At 44.4% G+C, this 20,481-nt stretch overlaps 1 protein-coding gene across 1 annotated transcript in view; it reads right to left on the reverse strand.

Moving 5' to 3' along the window:
* Positions 1 to 19,734, reverse strand: part of ACER3 (alkaline ceramidase 3) — a 62,914-nt gene extending 43,180 nt beyond the window's left edge. Inside the window, exon 1 of the mRNA XM_030476345.1 lies at positions 19,537 to 19,734. Within this exon, the coding sequence (XP_030332205.1) occupies positions 19,537 to 19,639 (103 nt within the window). The 5' untranslated portion in view covers positions 19,640 to 19,734. The remainder of the gene's footprint in view (positions 1 to 19,536) is intronic.
* Between the last annotated feature and the right edge of the window lie 747 nt (positions 19,735 to 20,481).

The following is a 20,481-nucleotide window of genomic DNA, read 5'->3' on the forward strand; positions in this document are numbered from 1 at the left end:
AAAGGTTTTCAGAAGGGAAATGGGGGCAGAAGAACAATGAAGTCCTCCAGCATGCTGCTGGCTAAATGACTTCTCTCCTGAACCAAAACACTTTCAAAGCCAACGTCCCTCTGAGGGTGTATTTCACAGAAGTCCAGTTAGTCTTTAACAGGATTATCCTCACATAGAATAGCTTATAAATACATTTAAAAGGATTTTTTACTCATTCCATCAGTGGGATACGCTCAGAGATTAGCAAACAATAGCAAGGAAGAACAAAAGGGTGACACAACCATAGGTCCGTAACTCGAAAGTTAATCAACAAGCAAGGAAGTGAAATGAGTTTTGAAGGAAATAGATATGGAAGTTGAAACTGGGGGAAAAGTTCAACTGTGACAAAACCTCACCCTTTACATTAGGTTTTTACAAAAGAAAGGAAAAATAAAGCATCAGATCTCCTTGTGAAAATCAGAGATTGGACAGTTTGCAGCTAAGAGATGAGGCAGAAGGTACGTAAAGTAATTGAAGTAGAAATTATTGGTTATGGCTGGAAGAAATATGGTATGTCAGAAATCAGATGAATGCACATGGATGGATCTGGATTTAACTCTGTACAGCATTCTTCTACTTCAGTACTGGATTCCTTGAATACTGGTCCAGGGAGTGATCTAGTCTTTCTTTAGCGACCAAAGACTTCAGCACATCTGTCAACATAAAGGATGACTGGTTTATCAGAGGAAGAAATGAATGAACTTGAGGACTGCAATGACAGGAACAGGATTAAATATGATGGCCAAAGCCATGCCTTTCAATGTCAATATGAATCCTTATTCCAAATGCAGGATTAGTCTATTTGAAGAGGCAGAAAAGTGAATTAAGATTGTGTGGTGACTGATCATAAGCCATCACTGTAGGCACCAAACCTCCTAAATTTGTTTCCAGTAGAGGAAAGGAAAATAGTAATGTCTTCATGCAAGGCAATAGGAGACTACACTAGATAGTAACTACACTATCTAGTTAATGATAGAAGAAAAGAGAAAGCACATCAGGTGCAGAGAAGCATCACTCAGATGGGAGGGATGAATGGGAGCTTACAACATCAGTAGAGACATAAACTGATTAGCTCACCTAGCCTAACAAAACAGCATCTGGATGGAATACATGGCTCACATGGGTAAATGCCATGGACAAAAGAGAACTAAAGGATAATACTGACCAAAGAATAAATACATGTAAACTAACCCTAAATAAATGTGGGCTAGAATTGAGCGTAAAGCTTCCCGCCGAAGAGGAGATGTTTACAACTGCTTCCCAACAGATGTGGGCAGCACGATGAACCCACCTGCTTTCAGGATGAAGCTCAGTAAGCTCAAAAGCCAGATTACATGATGTGGTGGCCTGTCACAGCAGTAAACCAGACTATGGCCACAAAGGTTACATACATGGTGCTGGGTGAGGGGCTAAATCAAGGTCAATTTATCTAATCAGGATAAATGCAGACTATGTGACTGACCTTACAAATGTTCCTAAGTCTTTCAAGACTGTTTTACTGGAAATCATTGATCCAAGATAGTGTTTTGTTCATCGAGAGCATGCCAGACAGTAACAGAACTGAATAGAATTTATGCAAAACAACATTTCAACAAGCCTTTATCTACAGCTGTGTGAGAGTTAGACCACTTCTGCACAAATACAGCAGCAAAACCTGACAAGTCTTTTATATGATTCGTGTCCATTCACAGCCGTCTTCCTAACAGTCAGTCATCAGGTCCTATAAGAAAATGCGTATCATTATAAATGCACAAAGATCTGTAAAAAAACTGACCACCTCAAAGATAAAAAACATAAACTTAAAGAAGAAATAGTATTTACAGGCAAACACAGGCACGATATAGTGCTTCCTGTTATATAGACAGCTTGGTACAGATAGAAAGTGCACTAATTTGAAGGACCTTACTTTCATCAAGTTTCCATTTCCCCACATATGTAGTTAATTCTACTTTAGAAAGTCATTTCCACAATAAATGTGGATGAGGAGTCAAAAGGATAAACCAAGCAGAGTTGTAAATAGGTCCAGTTTTAACAGGACATGGTCATAAGGATATAACGCACAGGATGTGAAAACACTAGGAAGACAATATGGGAGTTAGAATATAGGTGATGTTTTCAGAGAGGGACGAAATGTGCTATTATGAAAAGGAAGCAAAAATTACCAGCTTTAGCTATTAACAAGGTGACCAATGTGATTTACACAGCGTTAAGAGATCCTTTCTCCTAGGTTCCTACACAGAATGATTGTGAGATTCACCAACACTGAGGATCTTTCCAAGTGTTAAAATGCTCTTTCTCCCTCTGTCAAACACATGAAGACTTTTCACTCTGCTATGGTTTCTACATACAAGACTCAAAAGCAACAGAAATAGATGTTACTCTCAGAGAGCAAAGAACATTTCTGCAGTTAAAAGTTGACTATACTTTAAAAGTTCATTTAAAATCAGGACTAACAAACACAACATTCATTACAGCTTTCAGCCCCACCTTAGGGACAATTGCACCTCACTGTGATATAGGGGAAAAGGAAAGCTGGTATTTTCTAAAATAGATACTTAAGTTGCAAAATGTCCCTTTAAATAAAGCAAACGAACAAGATTCTGAGTCTGAAAACCTCTGTTTCATTGTCTGGGTATCATGATGCTCTGCACAGTTTTAGTGCACTTCCTGGCTCATGTTGCTGTTCCTTGTTCCATCACTGCATGAAGAAAATCAGAATAATGATATAAAACAAAGCCTATCAGATGGCATCATTCAGAACTTGAATCATATCTGAAAGCAGCTAGAAGGATAAGGAACTCTATCATGTCTTTTGTTTCTGGAACCATCTCAAACAGCTCTGGTGCAAACTACAGTTCATTATTGGAGAGTTTACCATTAAAGAAACAGTGAAGCAACACAATTCATGCACATTTGAGAGCATCTACCACACCTACCATTAGGTACCCTCCCTTTCAAAGATTCTTCTCTTGGAAGGATCCATAGGGATATTAAAGCAAAGATGAACACACACACAGAATAACAGGGAAAGAAAGGTGTAAAAAGGATAGTCCAGCGGCCCAGCAGCACCAGGTAAAGTGAAATCATGGAAGACAAAAAGGTGTTTGGAAATGAGGTTTGAACTGGAGGAGTAGGCAGCCTAATAGCTTAAAAACTGTAGAATCTAGAGTATTTCCTTATAGGAATCACAGACTGGTTTGGGTTGGAAAGGACCTTAAGATCATCCAGTTCCAACCCCCTGCCATGGACAGGGACACCTCACCCTAGACCATGTCACCCAAGGCTCTGTCCAACCTGACCTTGAACACTGCCAGGGATGGAGCATTTACCACCTCTTTGGGCACCCTGTGGCAGTGCCTCAGCACCCTCACAGGGAAGAATGAGAAACTCATTTAAACTAAAATGGGAGTTCTTGATACAAGAACTTCCCAACTCACCACAGCGTTTTAAGTGTCAGAAGCAGAATTAATGTGACTCAAATCCAACAAGTTCCCATCCAGTGTATGCTATATATTATCAGTAATAACTAAGCCAGAGCCCAGAGGAGGTTTCTACCAATGCTGTTTCAAACACAGGCACTTTGTGACTGTTCAGAGGACCCAGCTTCACAGAATGAGCTGGTTTGGCCACTGAATTCAATCTTGTGTTTTCACTTGGGGCTCGTCACCAGGAGGGCAGCAGAGCAATTACATTTTCCCTTTCACCAGCCATTTTTAATATCTTCTACTTCAAAGTGTACAATAGCTGCACTTCAGAGTGTCAGGAAATGAAAACTCCTGTCTCCATTTCATATTTCAGAAGGACCTCAAGGGGAGAAAACCAAGTCATCCCAATGGGAATTCTGCCAATGTGTAATTACTAAACTCCCCACTTGCTAATGTGCACAAAGGATCAATATAAACTTCCTGCTACTCAGTGAAATGCAAGACTCTTACTCCAGGCTGGAGCAATGGACCAACACTGACTTCAAAAACAAACACAAAACCATAAAAAATGGGCTCAGGGGGGTGTTTAAAGTGCTTTTTTTTAAGCTACAAAAGCAGTTTCTTACCTCCTGCAATTCTCTTTTCCAAACTCTAAGCAAGCCTTGATTTTTGTTTATCTGGTCATTACCTGAAGTTGCAACATCAGCACTTCAGCTGCAACTTGTATCAGCCACCACATTTCTAATGGGAAAAACACTGAACGAAACAAATAGCGAAGCAATTACTGAACTGTATAAGCTATAGAAAAGCTTCCTGAAGAACTGTGAGAAGGGGTACAGATAAATAACACTTTAATAGGTTATGAAAGCGACGATGAGATCTCCCTGGGTATCTAAAATCAGAAATCTAAAGAGCAAGTTCATAGAAAGCGTAGGAACCATCAAATTAAAAGGTAGATTTTCAAGTTGGTTATAAGGCAGAAGCTGTTCCCTGTGAGGGTGCTGAGGCGCTGGCACAGACTTTTCCCAGAGAAGCTGTGGCTGCCCCATCCCTGGCAGTGTTCAAGGCCAGGTTGGACACAGGGGCTTGGAGCAACCTGCTCTAGTGGAAGGTGTCCCTGCCCGTGGCAAGGGTTTGGAGCTGGATGAGCTTTAAGGTCCCTTCCAAACCCAAAGTAGTTTAGGATTCTGTGATTCTATGATAGAACACTATAGAAAAGTGTGATAAAGTGAGTACATTGCAAAAGAATGCTGCATTAATGCTCTGTATGGATGTTGGCATAGTATTAAGGGAAGAACTATAAGGGACAAAATGAGATGGATGGGTTGATACAGCAACCAGGAGCACTACAAAGGAAAAGAAAGATCTTAAAACACAAGAGCAGTTACCTAAATCTTGGCTAGGAGGCAGCTAGAAGAAAGCACAATGGAATCCAACAGATTTACATGGGGGAAGGACTAAAAATGCTGTTTGTATTACCAAAGAGCAGCACTCTGATCAGCTCTAACAGTCGGAAACAAGGAAAAGGGAAGTTTAGGTAGGACATCTAGAAATCGAGTTTATTTGGCAGCAGCAACATCCTCCGGTAGATGTTCTGAATCCTTGGAAGAGTTTCAAACACGCTGTAAGACACAGGAAGAAAACAATCCACATTGGGCAAAGAAAGGAAGCAAAGGAGGCCAGAACACAGCCTCCTCCTCTGTGCTAGCACCAACACAGATGCATACCACTAGTGTGAGCACACTGCGTTCCAGCCCCAGCCACACCAGAGCGCTGCTTCCAGTAAGTCAAAGTGCTGGGACAAGGCCAGGAAAACTAAAGGCAGCATCACTGCTGCAGAGCTGGTGGCCAACCAGAGGGATTTAGTGTTTAAAGACAGCATGCAGGGCAGTGCTTCAGCATCTTCTAGGCTGCTTCTCCCTTGGTGGGACTCCGTTTTGTGAGACCCCACTTGCAGCACTGTGTGCAGTTCTGGTGTCCTCAACATCAGAAGGACATGGAGCTGCTGGAGCAAGTCCAGAGGAGGCCACGAGGATGATCAGGGGCTGGAGCAGCGCCCGTATGGAGACAGGCTGAGACCATTGGGGCTGTTGAGCCTGGAGAAGAGAAGCTGCGTGGAGACCTCAGAGCAGCTTCCAGTGTCTGAAGAGGGCTACAAGGGTGCTGGGGAGGGACTCTTCATCAGGGACTGGAGCGATAGGACAAGGGGTGATGGGTTCAAACTGAAACAGGGAAAGTTCAGGTTGGATATAAGGCAGAAGTTGTTCCCTGTGAGGGTGCTGAGGCGCTGGCACAGGGTGCCCAGAGAAGCTGTGGCTGCCCCATCCCTGGCAGTGTTCAAGGCCAGGTTGGACACAGGGGCTTGGAGCAACCTGCTCTAGTGGAAGGTGTCCCTGCCCGTGGCAGGGGGTTGGAACTGGACTGTTTAAGGTCCTTTTCAACCCAAACCATTCTATGATTTTATGTATGCTGATATGCTTCTAGAAGAGGGAAACCATTTCAGTGATTTACTGGATTGAGGAGGAGTAATGAGGGAATTTTAGGAACAAATACATTATTAACAACACAATTCGAGTTTTATTCCCAGTGCTCATTTATGAGCGGTTCCAACACGCTGTGTCAAGTGATACATTCTGGCCTTACATGCTTTATATTCCAGCTGCAGAATGTATTCCCTTGAAATTCATCATACGAGTTCAGTTAATATTTTTGGAGCTAATACTTCCTTTGATTACAGCATTTTCTGTTACATTTGTGTTCTTCAAAACAATCAGAAGGTGATGAGGAAAAAAAGCTCTCGACACTCCTAACAAAACACACACAAGAAAGCTCAGGTTAAACCTGTGAAGTGTGGGTGTATTTTCTAATGCCCAAATCTCTTTGGTATGCACCTCTTACAAAAGCATTTATTATTGAACTGCTTCTGAATTGCCCCAGGTTACAATTAAGAGATCTTTTTCTTTACCATGATCTCTGTGCAAAGTTCTTTGCTTCTGTGGAGTAAAGACACCCAAAATTTAGAAGCTAAAAAGAGACCGTACTAACACTGACTTTGCTTTCTGTGTATATTATACTAAAAATAAATGAGTGAAAGCTAATACTATATAGAAAACCAATTTTAAAGCTCTACATGTTTCTTCATAAGAAATTGGTACCCTGCAATCCCAGAATTCCAAACATTTGTGTTCAGGATGCAGATTTAAACTTAGATGCTGAAACATTCATTGCTGGGCTAAGAAGCTTTTGCTCTTAGAATCACAGAATCATAGAATGGTTTGGGTTGGAAAGGACCTTAAGATCATCCAGTTCCAACCCCCTGCCATGGGCAGGGACACCTCACACTAGACCATGTCACCCAAGGCTCTGTCCAACCTGGCCTTGAACGCTGCCAGGGATGGAGCATTTACCACTTCTCCAGGCAACTCATCCCAGCGCCTCAGCACCCTCACAGTAAAGAACTTCTTCCTTATATCTAACCTGAACTTCCCCTGTTCCAGTCTAAACCCATCACCCCTTGTCCTATCACTACAGTCCCTGATGAAGAGAATCTACAAATGGTGGTTACCTATTTAATCTCCATTACTGCAGTGTCTGAGCAGTCTTGTGTATTTATCCTCTATATCCTTGCAAGAAGAGGTCAGGCTACAAAAGGGTGCCTGAGTCACAAAGAAACCTGCATAAAACTGAAGCCAGTTTCTTCAAACACTGAAGTGTTCCTCTAACCACTGGTCCACCCTTACCTGCCACAAGAAAGAAGAATGAGTTCACCACAACACCTCTCATAAATAATGCTACAGAGTAGAAAATACATCAGAGTAAGAACTGGGCTCTCTCCAGAAACACTTTTGCTCCCAGTTCTTATGGTTAGTGTAATTGAGTCTTCCTCCTCCTCCTGGAGTTCTTAGAGGCTATCACAAATGAAGACAAACTGTCTAAAGACCCAGAACTTGGATTGATGGGGTTTTTTTGATGATGTCTGATTCTTTTTGAAGCCTTTCATGAGTGAAGTCTGAGGTCTGCATGAGATGCTGTTCCCCAGAAGAGGGTTCATAGAGCACATTACAAAACGTGGAGGACCAGCTGCGAAGTTTGACAGATAATTATGAAAGCAGTCGCAAGGAAAATACTCTGAGGTGACAGCCCAGAATAAAGATAGCAACAACAGCTAAATCAAAAAGTATTTTCCTCACTTTTGAAGCCAGTTTTACTAACTATGTCTATCACACCTATGTCTGTCACAAGTGCAGAACATTCTGAAGCATTAATAAATGGGCTTTGGGTTTTGAAAGGACCATTGCATGAAAAATAACAGTATTTAAGGATGGGGTAAAGGTTGGACTCGATGATCTTAAAGGTCTTTTCCAACCCAGTTGATTCTATGATTCTATGTAATGAAAGTGCTAGAATCTATCCTTGGCCATCTCTTGACATTGCAGAAAGCAGCCCGGATAAATAAGACAGTACACAGCTCTTTTACAGGAGATTTGATTACCAATCCAAGATATCCATAGGTAACTGAACTACAAGGAATAAACTTGCATTACCATTAGCTGAGATGCCATCCTGTCATATTTTAATGGTGATTTCCCAGAGTGTGGGAAGCCTCATGGAAAAGCAAGCCTAATTTCCCTGATAAACATGCACCTAAGATGATAGCAAGCAGAGCAATTACTTTGAAGTACACCTGGAAGGGTTTTGCAAGTAAGTTTCAAGTAAAAACAGTTGAGACAGGCAAATCATTTGAAATCTCAATCTCGAAAGCTCGCTAAAAGCAAGTGCTTACAGCTGGAAAACGCAATCAAAGTCTAAAGAGATTAGGCTGAGATAATGTAAAGTTAGAATATTACATGCAATAAGCTTGTTGCTGAAGGGCAGATTTGCTTCTATTAGAGCTTTTACCGGAAAACAAACTAAAACCTATTTTAAATGTTATTTTAAGACAGGTAGATGATGTCAGACCGGAAGGAAACAACTGAGATGGGGAACTTTACTCTTCAACTACTGCTAAAACTAAGCAGTGACCAATACAATGTTATAGTGATCATTCACTTCATTTCCATCATACTTAACTCCTTCCAAACTTTCTTCTTCTATGCTGGTGGCTGCATCCTGCCTTCCTGTGCTGTGTCTGCACCAACTCCTCTAAGCCTAAGGGTCTGCCCAGAGCAGAAAGCACAGCTTGTGGGTGCTGACAGTGTTGAGCTACTGGAGTACATCCAGCCCAGCATCAGGGAGTCCTCATCACACACAGAGATACCAACTTGATGCACAGCAAGCTGTGGGTATCACCTCAGAGGCTCTGGTAGGACTCTTCCAGACACTGTGCAGTGCCATATGAGAGCTGAGCATTCAGGGAGCCCAATATGCTCACTGGATGGTGGATGGCAGAGAATAAAGTCTGTCAGTACTCTTTTCCAGGTATTTGCAGCTTTAGAGTAGCCTTCCTTCATAATCCAACTCCTCTTGTCTTCCTCTCTTTCTTCCCATCAGTGTGGATTTGCCCTGGGTGTCCCGAGCAATTAGTCTCTCCTGCCATTCTTTTGCATTTTGCCCTACTCGGATGGTAGGAAATTAAAGGTGAGATGTTGTGTGACAAATGTAAAACAGAGCACATGGGTCAGCAACCACAACCTGATTTTGATTCCACAAGGAAGTGGTGAATGCTCCATCCCTGGCAGTGTTCAAGACCAGGCTGGACAGAGCCTTGGGCGACATGGTCTAGTGTGAGGTGTCCCTGCTCATGGCAGGGGGTTGGAACTGGATGATCTTAAAGTCCTTTCCAACACAAACCATTCTATGATTCAGATACACAGCAACTTAAACACTGATTGGTGACATTCCCTCTCTTAGCAGCAGTATTAACAGAAAAGCCCATCTGTAACTATCCTTTTTTCCAGGAATGCCTTAAATGAAAAATCCTGGAACACGCGATAAGAGAAAGGCACCTGATCTCAGAAATGGCTCTTCTTCTTCACTCCTAAATACCCAACTCTATCTCTTTTATGTAGGCACCTCTTTTCTCTAAAGTCTAATGTTCAATAAATGCAGGGGGGGAAGAAGATAAAACAAAAGCCATGTGGAATCAGCACGGAAGAGTTTAAAGGCAGGAAGAACCGAAGAGCTTGGAATGGAATGTGCTTAAGAAAATGAAATAGCTTCAAAGTATTTCTCTGCAGCCTAGAACAGAGAAAGTAAAATTAAATGGGATGGATTCAAGAGCTTTAGCATTTGAGTAATATGCTGATGTTAGCCATTGTGCTGAAGACTCTATTCTGAAGGGCCCCACAGGAAGATAAAACTTGGGCCTTGAAAGATTCAACAGTCACCAAACCCCAAAGCTCCAAGTGAAAAGCAACTGTGATATCACAGATCACAAAGCCATAGCAGCTTGTGTAAGTGAACGAAAACAACATCTGCTGTATGATTTCACTACCAGGGTGCACTTCCCTGCTGCCTTCCAAGGCATCTACACAATCCAATGGAGCCGATTCTTATTAGAGATGTGCTCACCAGCATGAAGCAATACAAACTGGCAATGCTCATCTGGGTTTTACACTGCTGCTTGTAAAGCAAAATATCACCTGGAGCGACTCTCAATTTATGTATTTTAGAATCATAGAATGCTTTGTGTTGGAAGGGACCTTAAAGCTCCTCCAGTTCCAACCCCCTGCCACGGACAGGGACACCTTCCACTAGAGCAGGTTGCTCCAAGCCCCTGTGTCCAACCTGGCCTTGAACACTGCCAGGGATGGGGCAGCCACAGCTTCTCTGGGAAAAGTCTGTGCCAGCGCCTCAGCACCCTCACAGGGAAGAGCTTCTGCCTCAGAGCTCATCTCAATCTCCCCTCTGGCAGGTTAAAGCCATTCCCCTTGTCCTGTCCCTACAGGCCCTTGTCCAGGGAATTGTATTTTACCTAGAAGAAACATCTACTATTAGGTAGATGTTCAGTTCACCCCCAATACTGTGTTTTTTTCTAGTTCCGCTTGTCTGCTTTCCTGCCTGCAGAAGACCAAGCCTTGCCTTCTCCTCAAACCTCAAAGTCTCAAACTAACATCCCAAAGCTTGTCCAGCTGAACCAGCTCACACTCTCATCCCCTTCTCCAGCTTCTCTAGATGAAGAATTAAGGCAAAGTTGCCTGGACTAGGTTGGAAGAGTAAATATCCTCTTGATCACAAAGGAGAGCCGTTAAGAGACACACACTCTGCACGTATCATTCCAGTGGCACTCCAAGGACACTGGATGTGGCAAACAAGTCCAAAGGAACTGAGGAATAATGCAAACCCAAATGAAAGCCCCAGGACACAGCTGGGCAACAGATACGCTGCAGGACACTAATCTCAACTTTGAAATAAAGCTTGGAATTTCCCTCAGGAAAGCTCTGCAGGTTGAGTCACCGGTGGCTGGGAAGGCAAAGAACTGGAGAGGAATGTCATAATGCTGGGAAAGGGCACAAAGAGTGCATCTAACACCGGGACAGACAGAGAGGGCTACTTCTGCTTCCCAAACTCCAAAATACATACCCTGCCAGTGGTCAGTGGACCTTACTGTAGAGGGGACAATGATCCTGCAGATGCTGACTGTGCTGATCACTTGGAAAACATCTATATGGGATATTCAGATCAATTGATAGTAAAAGATTGACACTAAAGCAGGGCTGCTCTGGGGGTCTTGGAGTTGTAACATCATCTAGAAACTTCTCTCTTCCTGACACCTTCCTTCCTTCTTTGCAGTACTTTGTACTACAAAGGCTATTCTTATTAACCACAGAATAACCAAGCACTTAAGTCATGCAGCAGCTCAGCTTCTCTGCTAACAGAGTGAAAAATGGCTGTAATTAATGAGGCTGCTGCAAAAAGCCCACAAATAGAAACTCAAAGCAAAGGTAGGTGGCTTTGCCCTGATATCCGTTTGTAATTCGGTTCCCTTCTAGCATTATGAATGTCATTTTTTGCTACATATTCTGAAGTAAAAGGATTATTCACATTTCTTTAACCTTTCACGATCCATGAACCTTTCTATGATCCTCTTTAGGCTTCTCAGATAGAAAAACAGTCAAGAGTGTTAGCATTTGCATGGTTTATGTTGGAAGGGACTTTAAAGCTCATCCAGTTCCAACCCCCTGCCATGGGCAGGGACACCTTCCACTAGAGCAGGTTGCTCCAAGCCCCTGTGTCCAACCTGGCCTTGAACACTGCCAGGGATGGGGCAGCCACAGCTTCTCTGGGAAAAGTCTGTGCCAGCGCCTCAGCACCCTCACAGGGAAGAGCTTCTGCCTCAGAGCTCATCTCAATCTCCCCTCTGGCAGGTTAAAGCCATTCCCCTTGGCCTGTCCCTACAGGCCCTTGTCCAAAGCCCCTCTCCAGGTTTCCTGGAGCCCCTTTAGGCACTGGAGCTGCTCTAAGGTGTCCCCTTCAGGAGCCTTCTCTTCTCCAGGCTGCCCCAGCCCAGCTCTCTCAGCCTGGCTCCAGAGCAGAGCTGCTCCAGCCCTCGCAGCAGCTCCATGGCCTCCTCTGGACTTGCTCCAGCAGCTCCATGTCCTTTTTATGCTGCAGTTGCAAGATAAAACAACCATATACTACCGAGCTGCTGGGACTGGATACAACTCCCAGAGCTTCTTGTACATTTTTGCAGTGATTATTAAATCTTCCTTTTGTTTAAAACCAATCTTCCCAACTGATCTGTGAAAGGCTCCAGCAAATATAGAATTACAGTATTTATGCAGTTTCACGCACACAAAAAGACACAACAATCCCCAGACTAAAGTCATGTTTGCCTTTCAATTATGACAACAGTTGCTTTTATCTGTGAGTAAAGGCTTATTTAAAGGCATTTAAAAGTCAGCAGTGTTCCTTTACCCTCATTTATTTTACATTAATCTTCCTATTCCCAAAAAGCTACAAATATATCTTCCGCACATTTCTATCATGCAGTTCATAAACCTGTCTGCCTTAGTTTGTACACAAGCAAAATGCAATTGCACAAATGCTACTGCTCTGTTACCATTTGGAGTGGCAGATGTCCAACTGCCAGCTGTACAAGCGCTGAATGTGAAGCACCAATTGCAGAGTAATCACTTTGTTAAACCATACTTAAGGATTTTATTGTCACTTCAAAACTACACAAGTAATAGTAAACACGCACGTGGGCCATTGCCGCAGCATCCATCAAGTTTTAAGCATATCCATAATGTGATGGATAAATGGGAACTGTTGATTGGACAAATCACAGAATCATAGAATCAATTGGGTTGGAAGACACCTTTAAGCTCATCAAGTCCAACCGTTCCCCAGCAGTGCCAAGGCCACCACTAACCCACGGCACTGAGGCCTCGGCTACACGGGGGGTGAACACTTGCAGGGACGGTGACCCCAGCCCTGCCCTGGGCAGCCTGTTCCAATGCCTGAGCACCCTCTGGGGAAGGAATTGTTCCTCAGCTCCATCTAAACCTGCCCTGGGGCAGCTTGAGGCCGTTTCCTCTTGTCCCATCCCTTGTTCCTTGGGAGCAGAGACCAGCCCCCTCCTGGCTCCATCCTCCTGTCAGGCAGTTGTAGAGAGCGAGAAGGTCCCCCCTGAGCCTTCTCTTCTCCACACTAAACCCCCCCAGGTCCCTCAGCCGTTCCTCATCACACTTGTGCTCCAGGCCCTGCACCAGCTCCGGTGCCCTTCTCTGGCCCTGCTCCAACACCTCAATGTCTCTCTTGGAGTGAGGGGCCCAGAACTGACACAGGATTCGAGGTGCAGCCTCACCAGTGCCCAGTACAGGGGGACAATCACTGCCCTGGCCCTGCTGCCACACTGGTGCTGAGCCAGGCCAGGATGCCATAGACTTTCCAAAAGCCTTTGACCTTGTCTTTCAATGAAATCTAAGCTGTGATGAGATGAAAATTAAAAGTTTCATCATAGATTAGAAAGTGGCAAAGAGACCAAAAAGAAATGAAGAACTGAAATAATAAATCATTAATTGTGGCAAAATGCATCAAAACAGTGCCACGAGATTATCTTCAGACTTAAGGATATACATTTACAACCTGGGAAGGGAAATAATGCAACAGTATTTGCCACTGACTCAAAATCACTTAGAATCATTAAAGAAATCAGAAAGCATGACAGCAGAGACCATCTGTCTGGCTTAAGAGTTTATACCCTCTGTATTATTCTTTGAAGGAAGGAATCCCTCTTTCAACTCCTTTTTGTCTGCAGCACAAAAAGCAAGCTTGAAGTGTTCATCTTAAGAAGCATCCCACAGCTGAGCACTGCTCTGAACACCCCACTCCACAGCCACCAGCAATTAGTCCAACGTTCCCTTTACCTTTTCATCCCTCTTGTCCCCTAATTTGAGGGGGCTCCTTCAAGGAACCAGGTAAATTTAAAGAGCAAACCTAGGATGTGGCTTCCTGAAGTCAGGTCGTTAAAATCACACACTCAAACCCCTTTCAGTCTTCGAATGAGGTTGTGGCATCGTCTTCTCTTAAGTCACACTTCAGAACTCATCTGTGTCATGATGTGACTTTAATTCAGCCAAAGCCACGTAGTTGGGCAGATCACACCCAATTAATCCCGATGCTTCTTCCTTCACCTGCCACTTTATTATTGAAGGGACAGAGCTCTTGAAGGCAGAGTTGGCTTTAATTAACTCACACACATAGTACCCAACCCAAGTCTCTGGCTGCTTTCCAAAACCTCTGGCAAAAAGAGGCGAAATACAGCAGGATGCCCAGGAGGAAGAGGTGACAGTACACATGTAGCAGTTAGAATTCAGTATTAGTGACTTTATTCTGACTTTAAGTACATTTTATAAGTTGTTAAGTTCTAAAGTAATGACCCTCGTGCAAAACAGACCTGCGCATCTTTGACAGCTGTCTTCTTTGAGCCAAGTTTGAAAACTAAACCCAGTATTTTTGTGTCACTGTTCACAATGTAGAGAAAGTTTGGATGGCAAACTATGGATTAATAAGATATCTCACATCTAACAACACAGGTAAACTCATCTCAATCTCTTAGCTCTTGCCTGAAGTAAAAATAGGAAGGATTAATGAAGAGCAGCAAAAGTGGACAGAAACATAGGCAGTTTCTCATGATCTGTTGGGTTTTTCCCCTAAATAAGGGTCCCATAAGGAGAGCACAGTTACAAATATTAGTTTACCAGAGCTCTAATGGAAACAAAAAGCAATGGATTTAATTGTGGCAATGGAGCTGCTGGAGCAAGTCCAGAGGAGGCCACGAGGATGATCAGGGGCTGCAGCACCTCCCATATGGAGGCAGGCTGAGAAAGTTGGGGCTGTTGAGCCTGGAGAAGAGAAGCTGCGTGGAGACCTCAGAGCAGCTTCCAGTGTCTGAAGGGGGCTACAAGGATGCTGGAGAGGGACTCTTCATCAGGGACTGGAGTGATAGGACAAGGGGTGATGGGTTCAAACTGAAACAGGGGAAGTTCAGGTTAAATATAAGGAAGAAGTTCTTCCTTGTGAGGGTGCTGAGGCGCTGGCACAGGGTGCCCAGAGAAGCTGTGGCTGCCCCATCCCTGGCAGCGTTCAAGGCCAGGTTGGACAGAACCTTGAGCGACAGCCTAGTGTGAGGCATCCCTGCCCATGGTAGTGGGTTGGAACTGGATGATCTTAAGGTCCTTTCCAACCCAAACCATTCTATGATTCTATAAGAAAAATAAGTAAGTCTTTTCTTAAATGAAGGCAGCAGAATGTATTGAGACAGGACCAGAAGCCAAGAAAGAAACGATTTCACCAATTCCTTGAGAAGCCCAAAGCTCTATTCCAGATGCTTGCTGCTGTAAATGCCAACATAAGGATATACTATCTCTAAAGCAGTCACGTTGTAGATGATGCATATTACTCATGGACAACGATAGCTCAAGGCAATATTTCACATACATGGAAACAACATGCAAGTCTGATCCAAACTGAAACACAGCACTCAGCTGATAACAACAAATTTACCCTTACTCAGAATTATAAGCCCTCAGGTACCACACAGGGATCCTTTGAATTTAAAGTATTTAAGTTGATACTACTCTCCATGTTTCCAAGAAAGGGAATCTATGAGGATTAGTTATATCTACTCCTCCTATTCTACAAGACAAAGCCTTCTTACAGGGTATGACAGTGAGTGCACTTGTCACAGAGACGTTCACATCAAAACAGACCCCCAAAACGGAACATTCTGTGGGCTAAACTGCCCTGAAACATCAACCCTGCTAAAATAAGGAGTAAAGTGTAACATTTAAGCACTTACTGTTAAAGAACAGCACTTATATTTGACCTTGTTCTGTTTGCTTGGGTGGGAGGATGCTGGTTTCATCTGTTATTATTATTATTATTATTGTTATCTTTATTTACCTTAAGCTGCTGTACAAAGGCTTGGGAAATTCAGCATACAAGCTCTGGGAGCTGGAAAAGATTAGTTAAATCCAAAACCCATCTCTACTACTTGATCTCTAGCACTCAGGAGTCAGTCCAGAACTCCTATGAAACCTTGAAGAAAGGAATTACTACCCTATACAATAGATTTAATCATTGAAGGATGGAAGAGTTGTTTCAGGGCTTAACATCATGTTCAAAAACCATGTAGACAAGGCCCTCAGTAATATGGTTTAGTGGTGGCCTTGGCAGTGCTGGGATAATGGTTGGACTTGATCATCTTAAAGGTCTTTTCCAGCCTAGTTGATTCTATGATTCTATGATAGTAAAACAATTCTTTTCAACTAGTTTTCCATTTCATTGGTTTAATATTACACAGCAGGATGTGGAGCAGTTAGTCATCCACCTCCACAAGGGAGGCAGACTGGTGAGGTACAGGCTCAGGAAGGCAACAAAAAGCCTTTTTCATTATTTAAATAAACGAATTTGAATACAGGTCATTGCGTTTGGAGCACATGGAGAGAATGCAAATACGAAGTGCTACAAAAAACCACCTTCACATCTCTGAGCACATACAATCGATGGGCTGCTGTCATTTACACTAGTCCTTTAAGGAGGGAATGGCAAAGAACTGCATGTAGGCTTTTGGAACACAATGTAGCAATTGGTACCAAAATTAGCATATTACAAACAAATTGCTAAATGGCACAAAAGACCTAATTTGCACAACAAGCATTCAGTTTTTCTCTTCAGCCCGAAACCTAACGAAAATTTAATATTTGATTTGGACCTGCCAGTATCCTTCAAGCGTTGGGCCTCTAATAGTTTCTTTTAAATTATTTGTAGCAAACATTTAATGCAAAAGTTTTAAACACCATAGAATCATAGAATGGTTTGGGTTGGAAACGACCTTAAGATCATCCAGTTCCAACCCCCTGCCATGGGCAGGGACACCTTCCACTAGAGCAGGTTGCTCCAAGCCCCATCCAACATGGCCTTGAACACTGCCAGGGATGGGGCATTTGGGATGGGGCATTTACCACTTCTTTAGGCACCCTGTGCCAGCACCTCAGCACCCTCACCATCAGTTTAACCGAGTGGTATCAGGATAGTGAGAAGTCAGAAACCGATTTTCACTTGCCTGTGAGGTAACATTTAAAATAACACAGGCTGTGCATGAGTTTTTAAAACAGCACCATCAAAAATGACCACAATGAGAGAGACGAGAAACGTATTTATGTACATTCTGGTTTGTTTGCCCTCTGAAGTTGGATTTTTGATAGATTAAGGAGGCCATAAAGGCACGGCAATTGACAGAAGACCACTGAGCCACACAGACCGTGAGTATACTCTCGGCTCTTCTGCTAGAGCAATTAGATTGCAGGGTAACATCTCTCTGATCTTCCAAAGTCATTATTAGCTACACATGAAGTATTTTAGAGGAAGTTAGGAGAGTTGTTTTATGAAACCCTTAGTTGTTTTATGACAGATACATTGCCAACCAACTTTTGCTGCCTAAGACTGAAACGCAGTGGGTTCATATTATAAATAATGAAAACAAATTATTTCATCTGACCCTAGAAGTGCAATTACAGAATTAATGCTAAAGAAAATCCTGGTATCTCTACTGAAACTATCTACTGTTAAATTAACCCTAAAATAAAGGGGGCTTATTTGCTGTTTTGCTTTTTAAACTTGGACTATTTAAGTGCTTTAATTTACAGCAGAGCCCTTATACATGTTTATTTCAGTGCAACTGACACACCAACAAACACTGAAACCTTGAGGAGGGACCAGACTGTCTATAATCAGTCCTTTTTTCTTCAGATCACACATCTCTCCGCCTCCTACCCTTAATCTCCTCTTCCTTCTGCATAATCTACAAGCAGATGAAAAGTATCACTTCACAAGGCCAACAATGCAGGGATTATTTCCAAAATTTACATGCTAGCCAAATTTATCTCTACATGGGTGAAGCAACAGCACTTCCTCTTCCCTGGGAGGATTAGCTCACCACTTACATTCTACCCTGAGGAAGACACAAAAATACCTACTCTGCAAAAGTCTCACTCCATTTAAAAAGTTCTAAGTTTGTCTCTAATTTTGTTCCCTCTTCAGCCCGGCCTGTCTCTTCTCAGCCATAAATCTCCCCACCAACATCCTTTTTCCTCGGAGTTTCTATGCCGCCTATGCTACTGTCATTCAGATCCTGTGTCATTCAGATCCTGTACTCCTTCCCATTCCCACACTCGGAAAACTCTTTCACAACTATTCCTTTCAGTCCTTCACCCATGTCAGTGTTTGTAACCAGCAGCCTGGCATGAACGCCCAGAACCTTCTACCTCCTGCATGCCAAGCTCTTCCAAAGCGCTGCTGAAGCATCCCAGCTATGCAAAAGGACTTCTTGGATTGCCCACTCCAAGCACTTCAGGGTAGTGAACCCATTCACTTCAGTACTATTTTCCTAGGGTCTTAACACTTCAAAAGCAGCCACTTATCTTATACATGTGAAAGGCTCTTGTAGGACAGGGCGTCTGTCAGGTGGCAGCACATAACTACAACTACTACGCCCTTTAAAGTCACTGCCCAGGGTACAAAAACACTCAAGTTTTCAGCAAAACAACAGTGATAGAGGGCTTGATCCTTCACCAGCTACCACAATATACCCCTTCTCAAGCACCTGCTGAATGACCCTGTAGTCAAACCACCTTCTTCTATCCCTGGAAACATTCAAGGCCAGGCTGGATGTGGTTCTGGGCAATGTGGTCTAGTTGAGGATGGCCCTAGACTAGACAACCTTTGTGGGTCCCTTCCAACCCCAGCTATTCTATGACTCTTCTTCCCCTAAAATGCACTTGAATATATCTAAGTTCCTGACTGCCTCTCAATAGCAGAGTTTAGAGGTTCAAACAACAGCCTGTTCTCTTACCATAGGTCTGAGCTATCCTAAAAGCCTGCAACAGAGCAACTCTTTGAGCTACTCTAACTCCCACCACCTGCATCAGAGCAACCTGATGATGGCCAACACCCACCAAAGTCCAGCTGGGTGAAGTTGCCTCTCCTGGATGAAGATGTTTCTTCCATACAAAGATACCTTCTCCCTCTCTGCTCTCCCTGAAGAGTTTCACATGGTTTGACTGCCCATGGCTGGGCACATACTCCCATCTCATGGGGAGCAGAGCTGCAGATCCATGTGGCTTTACAGCACAGCAACCCAAGCACAATTGGGTTCACCCATCCACACAGTGCCACACAACCACCCCTGCCCCAGCACCAAGCCCCCCGAGACCCACCTCACCCCACATCAGCTGCCCCTTGATGCCTCCCCATGGCCCTGGTCACCCTCCTCCTGCCCCACCATCACTGTGGACACAGGCCACAGGGGGGACACTTGGGATGGAGGGACTCAAACAACACACTGGGACACAGGGAAGAGAAGAGACCACACCACCCCCTCCTTAAGACATGGATTTGAGGAGGAAGGAGACAGGAAAACACCCATTTCCACCCATCGGGGCTGGCTAAAGGGCAGGGGCCCCGTTACCCCGCTATTTGCCCCCTCAGGGAACAGGGGCCATGGAGGAAAAGGGGTGAGGGGGTTCCCTGCCGTGGGGCCTAGCCGGTGGGGTGCAGGCACGGAGGGCTGGGGGGGGGGCTGGTGTGACTGAAGCAGCGGCGGGACGCGGCCCCCGGGGCCGGGGCGGCCACTCACAGAACTCGGCGATGTAGTAGGAGACGGCGTAGTTCTCCTCGCACCAATCCAAGGTGGAGGTCGGCGAGCCCCAATAACCTTCCCGGTCAGCGGCCGGAGCCATCGCTGCGTCCGCTTCAGGCCGGAGCGGAGCGTAAAGGGAAGGAAAGAGAAGGGCGCCGGGCCCGGAGCGCGGCGGTAGCGGCGGCGGCGGGCGGGGACCGCGCTGGGCCCGCCCGCCCGAGGGAGGAGCCGCGGAGGGAGCAGGGGGGAAACCCACGGGTAGCCATGGCGGTGGGCTGCGGCCTGCGGATGCGGGTCTGAAGCGGGGAAAACATGGGGGGGAGGAAAATAATTGAGGTGAAAAAGGCAGATTTAAGGAAAATCTGACTGGAGAGAGCGCCTGGGGGGTGGGTTTGGCTCCGGGTGGCCGCGCTATGGCGGTGGAGCAGAGGCAGGATGCGCACCATCAGGGCGGCTCTATCCTCATCCCCTTCTTGGACAAAACACTCTCCCCCGGTCGTTTTGGTGGCACAGAGGTGTTTTGTCCTCTCGTAGACCGCAGGGAGGGTTTTTGACCGTGTTTTAAGTGAAGAGGCAAGTGTTTCCCGTGGGCTGGGAGGAGGGAGGAGGTTTTTTTATAGCGCTGCCTACTACATGGGGGTTTTCTCTCATCTGATGCCTTATTTAGTTTCCTCAGTGCTTACTACGTGTACTATACTTACACCCGTAATATGCAAAGTGCTTTTCAAGCGGGGTTGGTATCTAAAGGCAGTAAAAGCTAAAAAGGGAAAGACTTGAAACACATGGGGAAAGGAATAAAATGCACAACCTAATAATATCGTGTGGTTTTTATGCTTCAGAATAAGGTCTAAAGACTTGATGAGAAGCTTGGGGCAGACCTTGAGGGCTGTACACGGTGGTTATACCCTGCTGGTCATCAGGATTGATTATACCTGCATATAA

The sequence above is a fragment of the Strigops habroptila genome, chromosome 2 (genome assembly GCF_004027225.2).
Source record: "Strigops habroptila isolate Jane chromosome 2, bStrHab1.2.pri, whole genome shotgun sequence".
NCBI classification, from domain to species: domain Eukaryota; kingdom Metazoa; phylum Chordata; class Aves; order Psittaciformes; family Psittacidae; genus Strigops; species Strigops habroptila.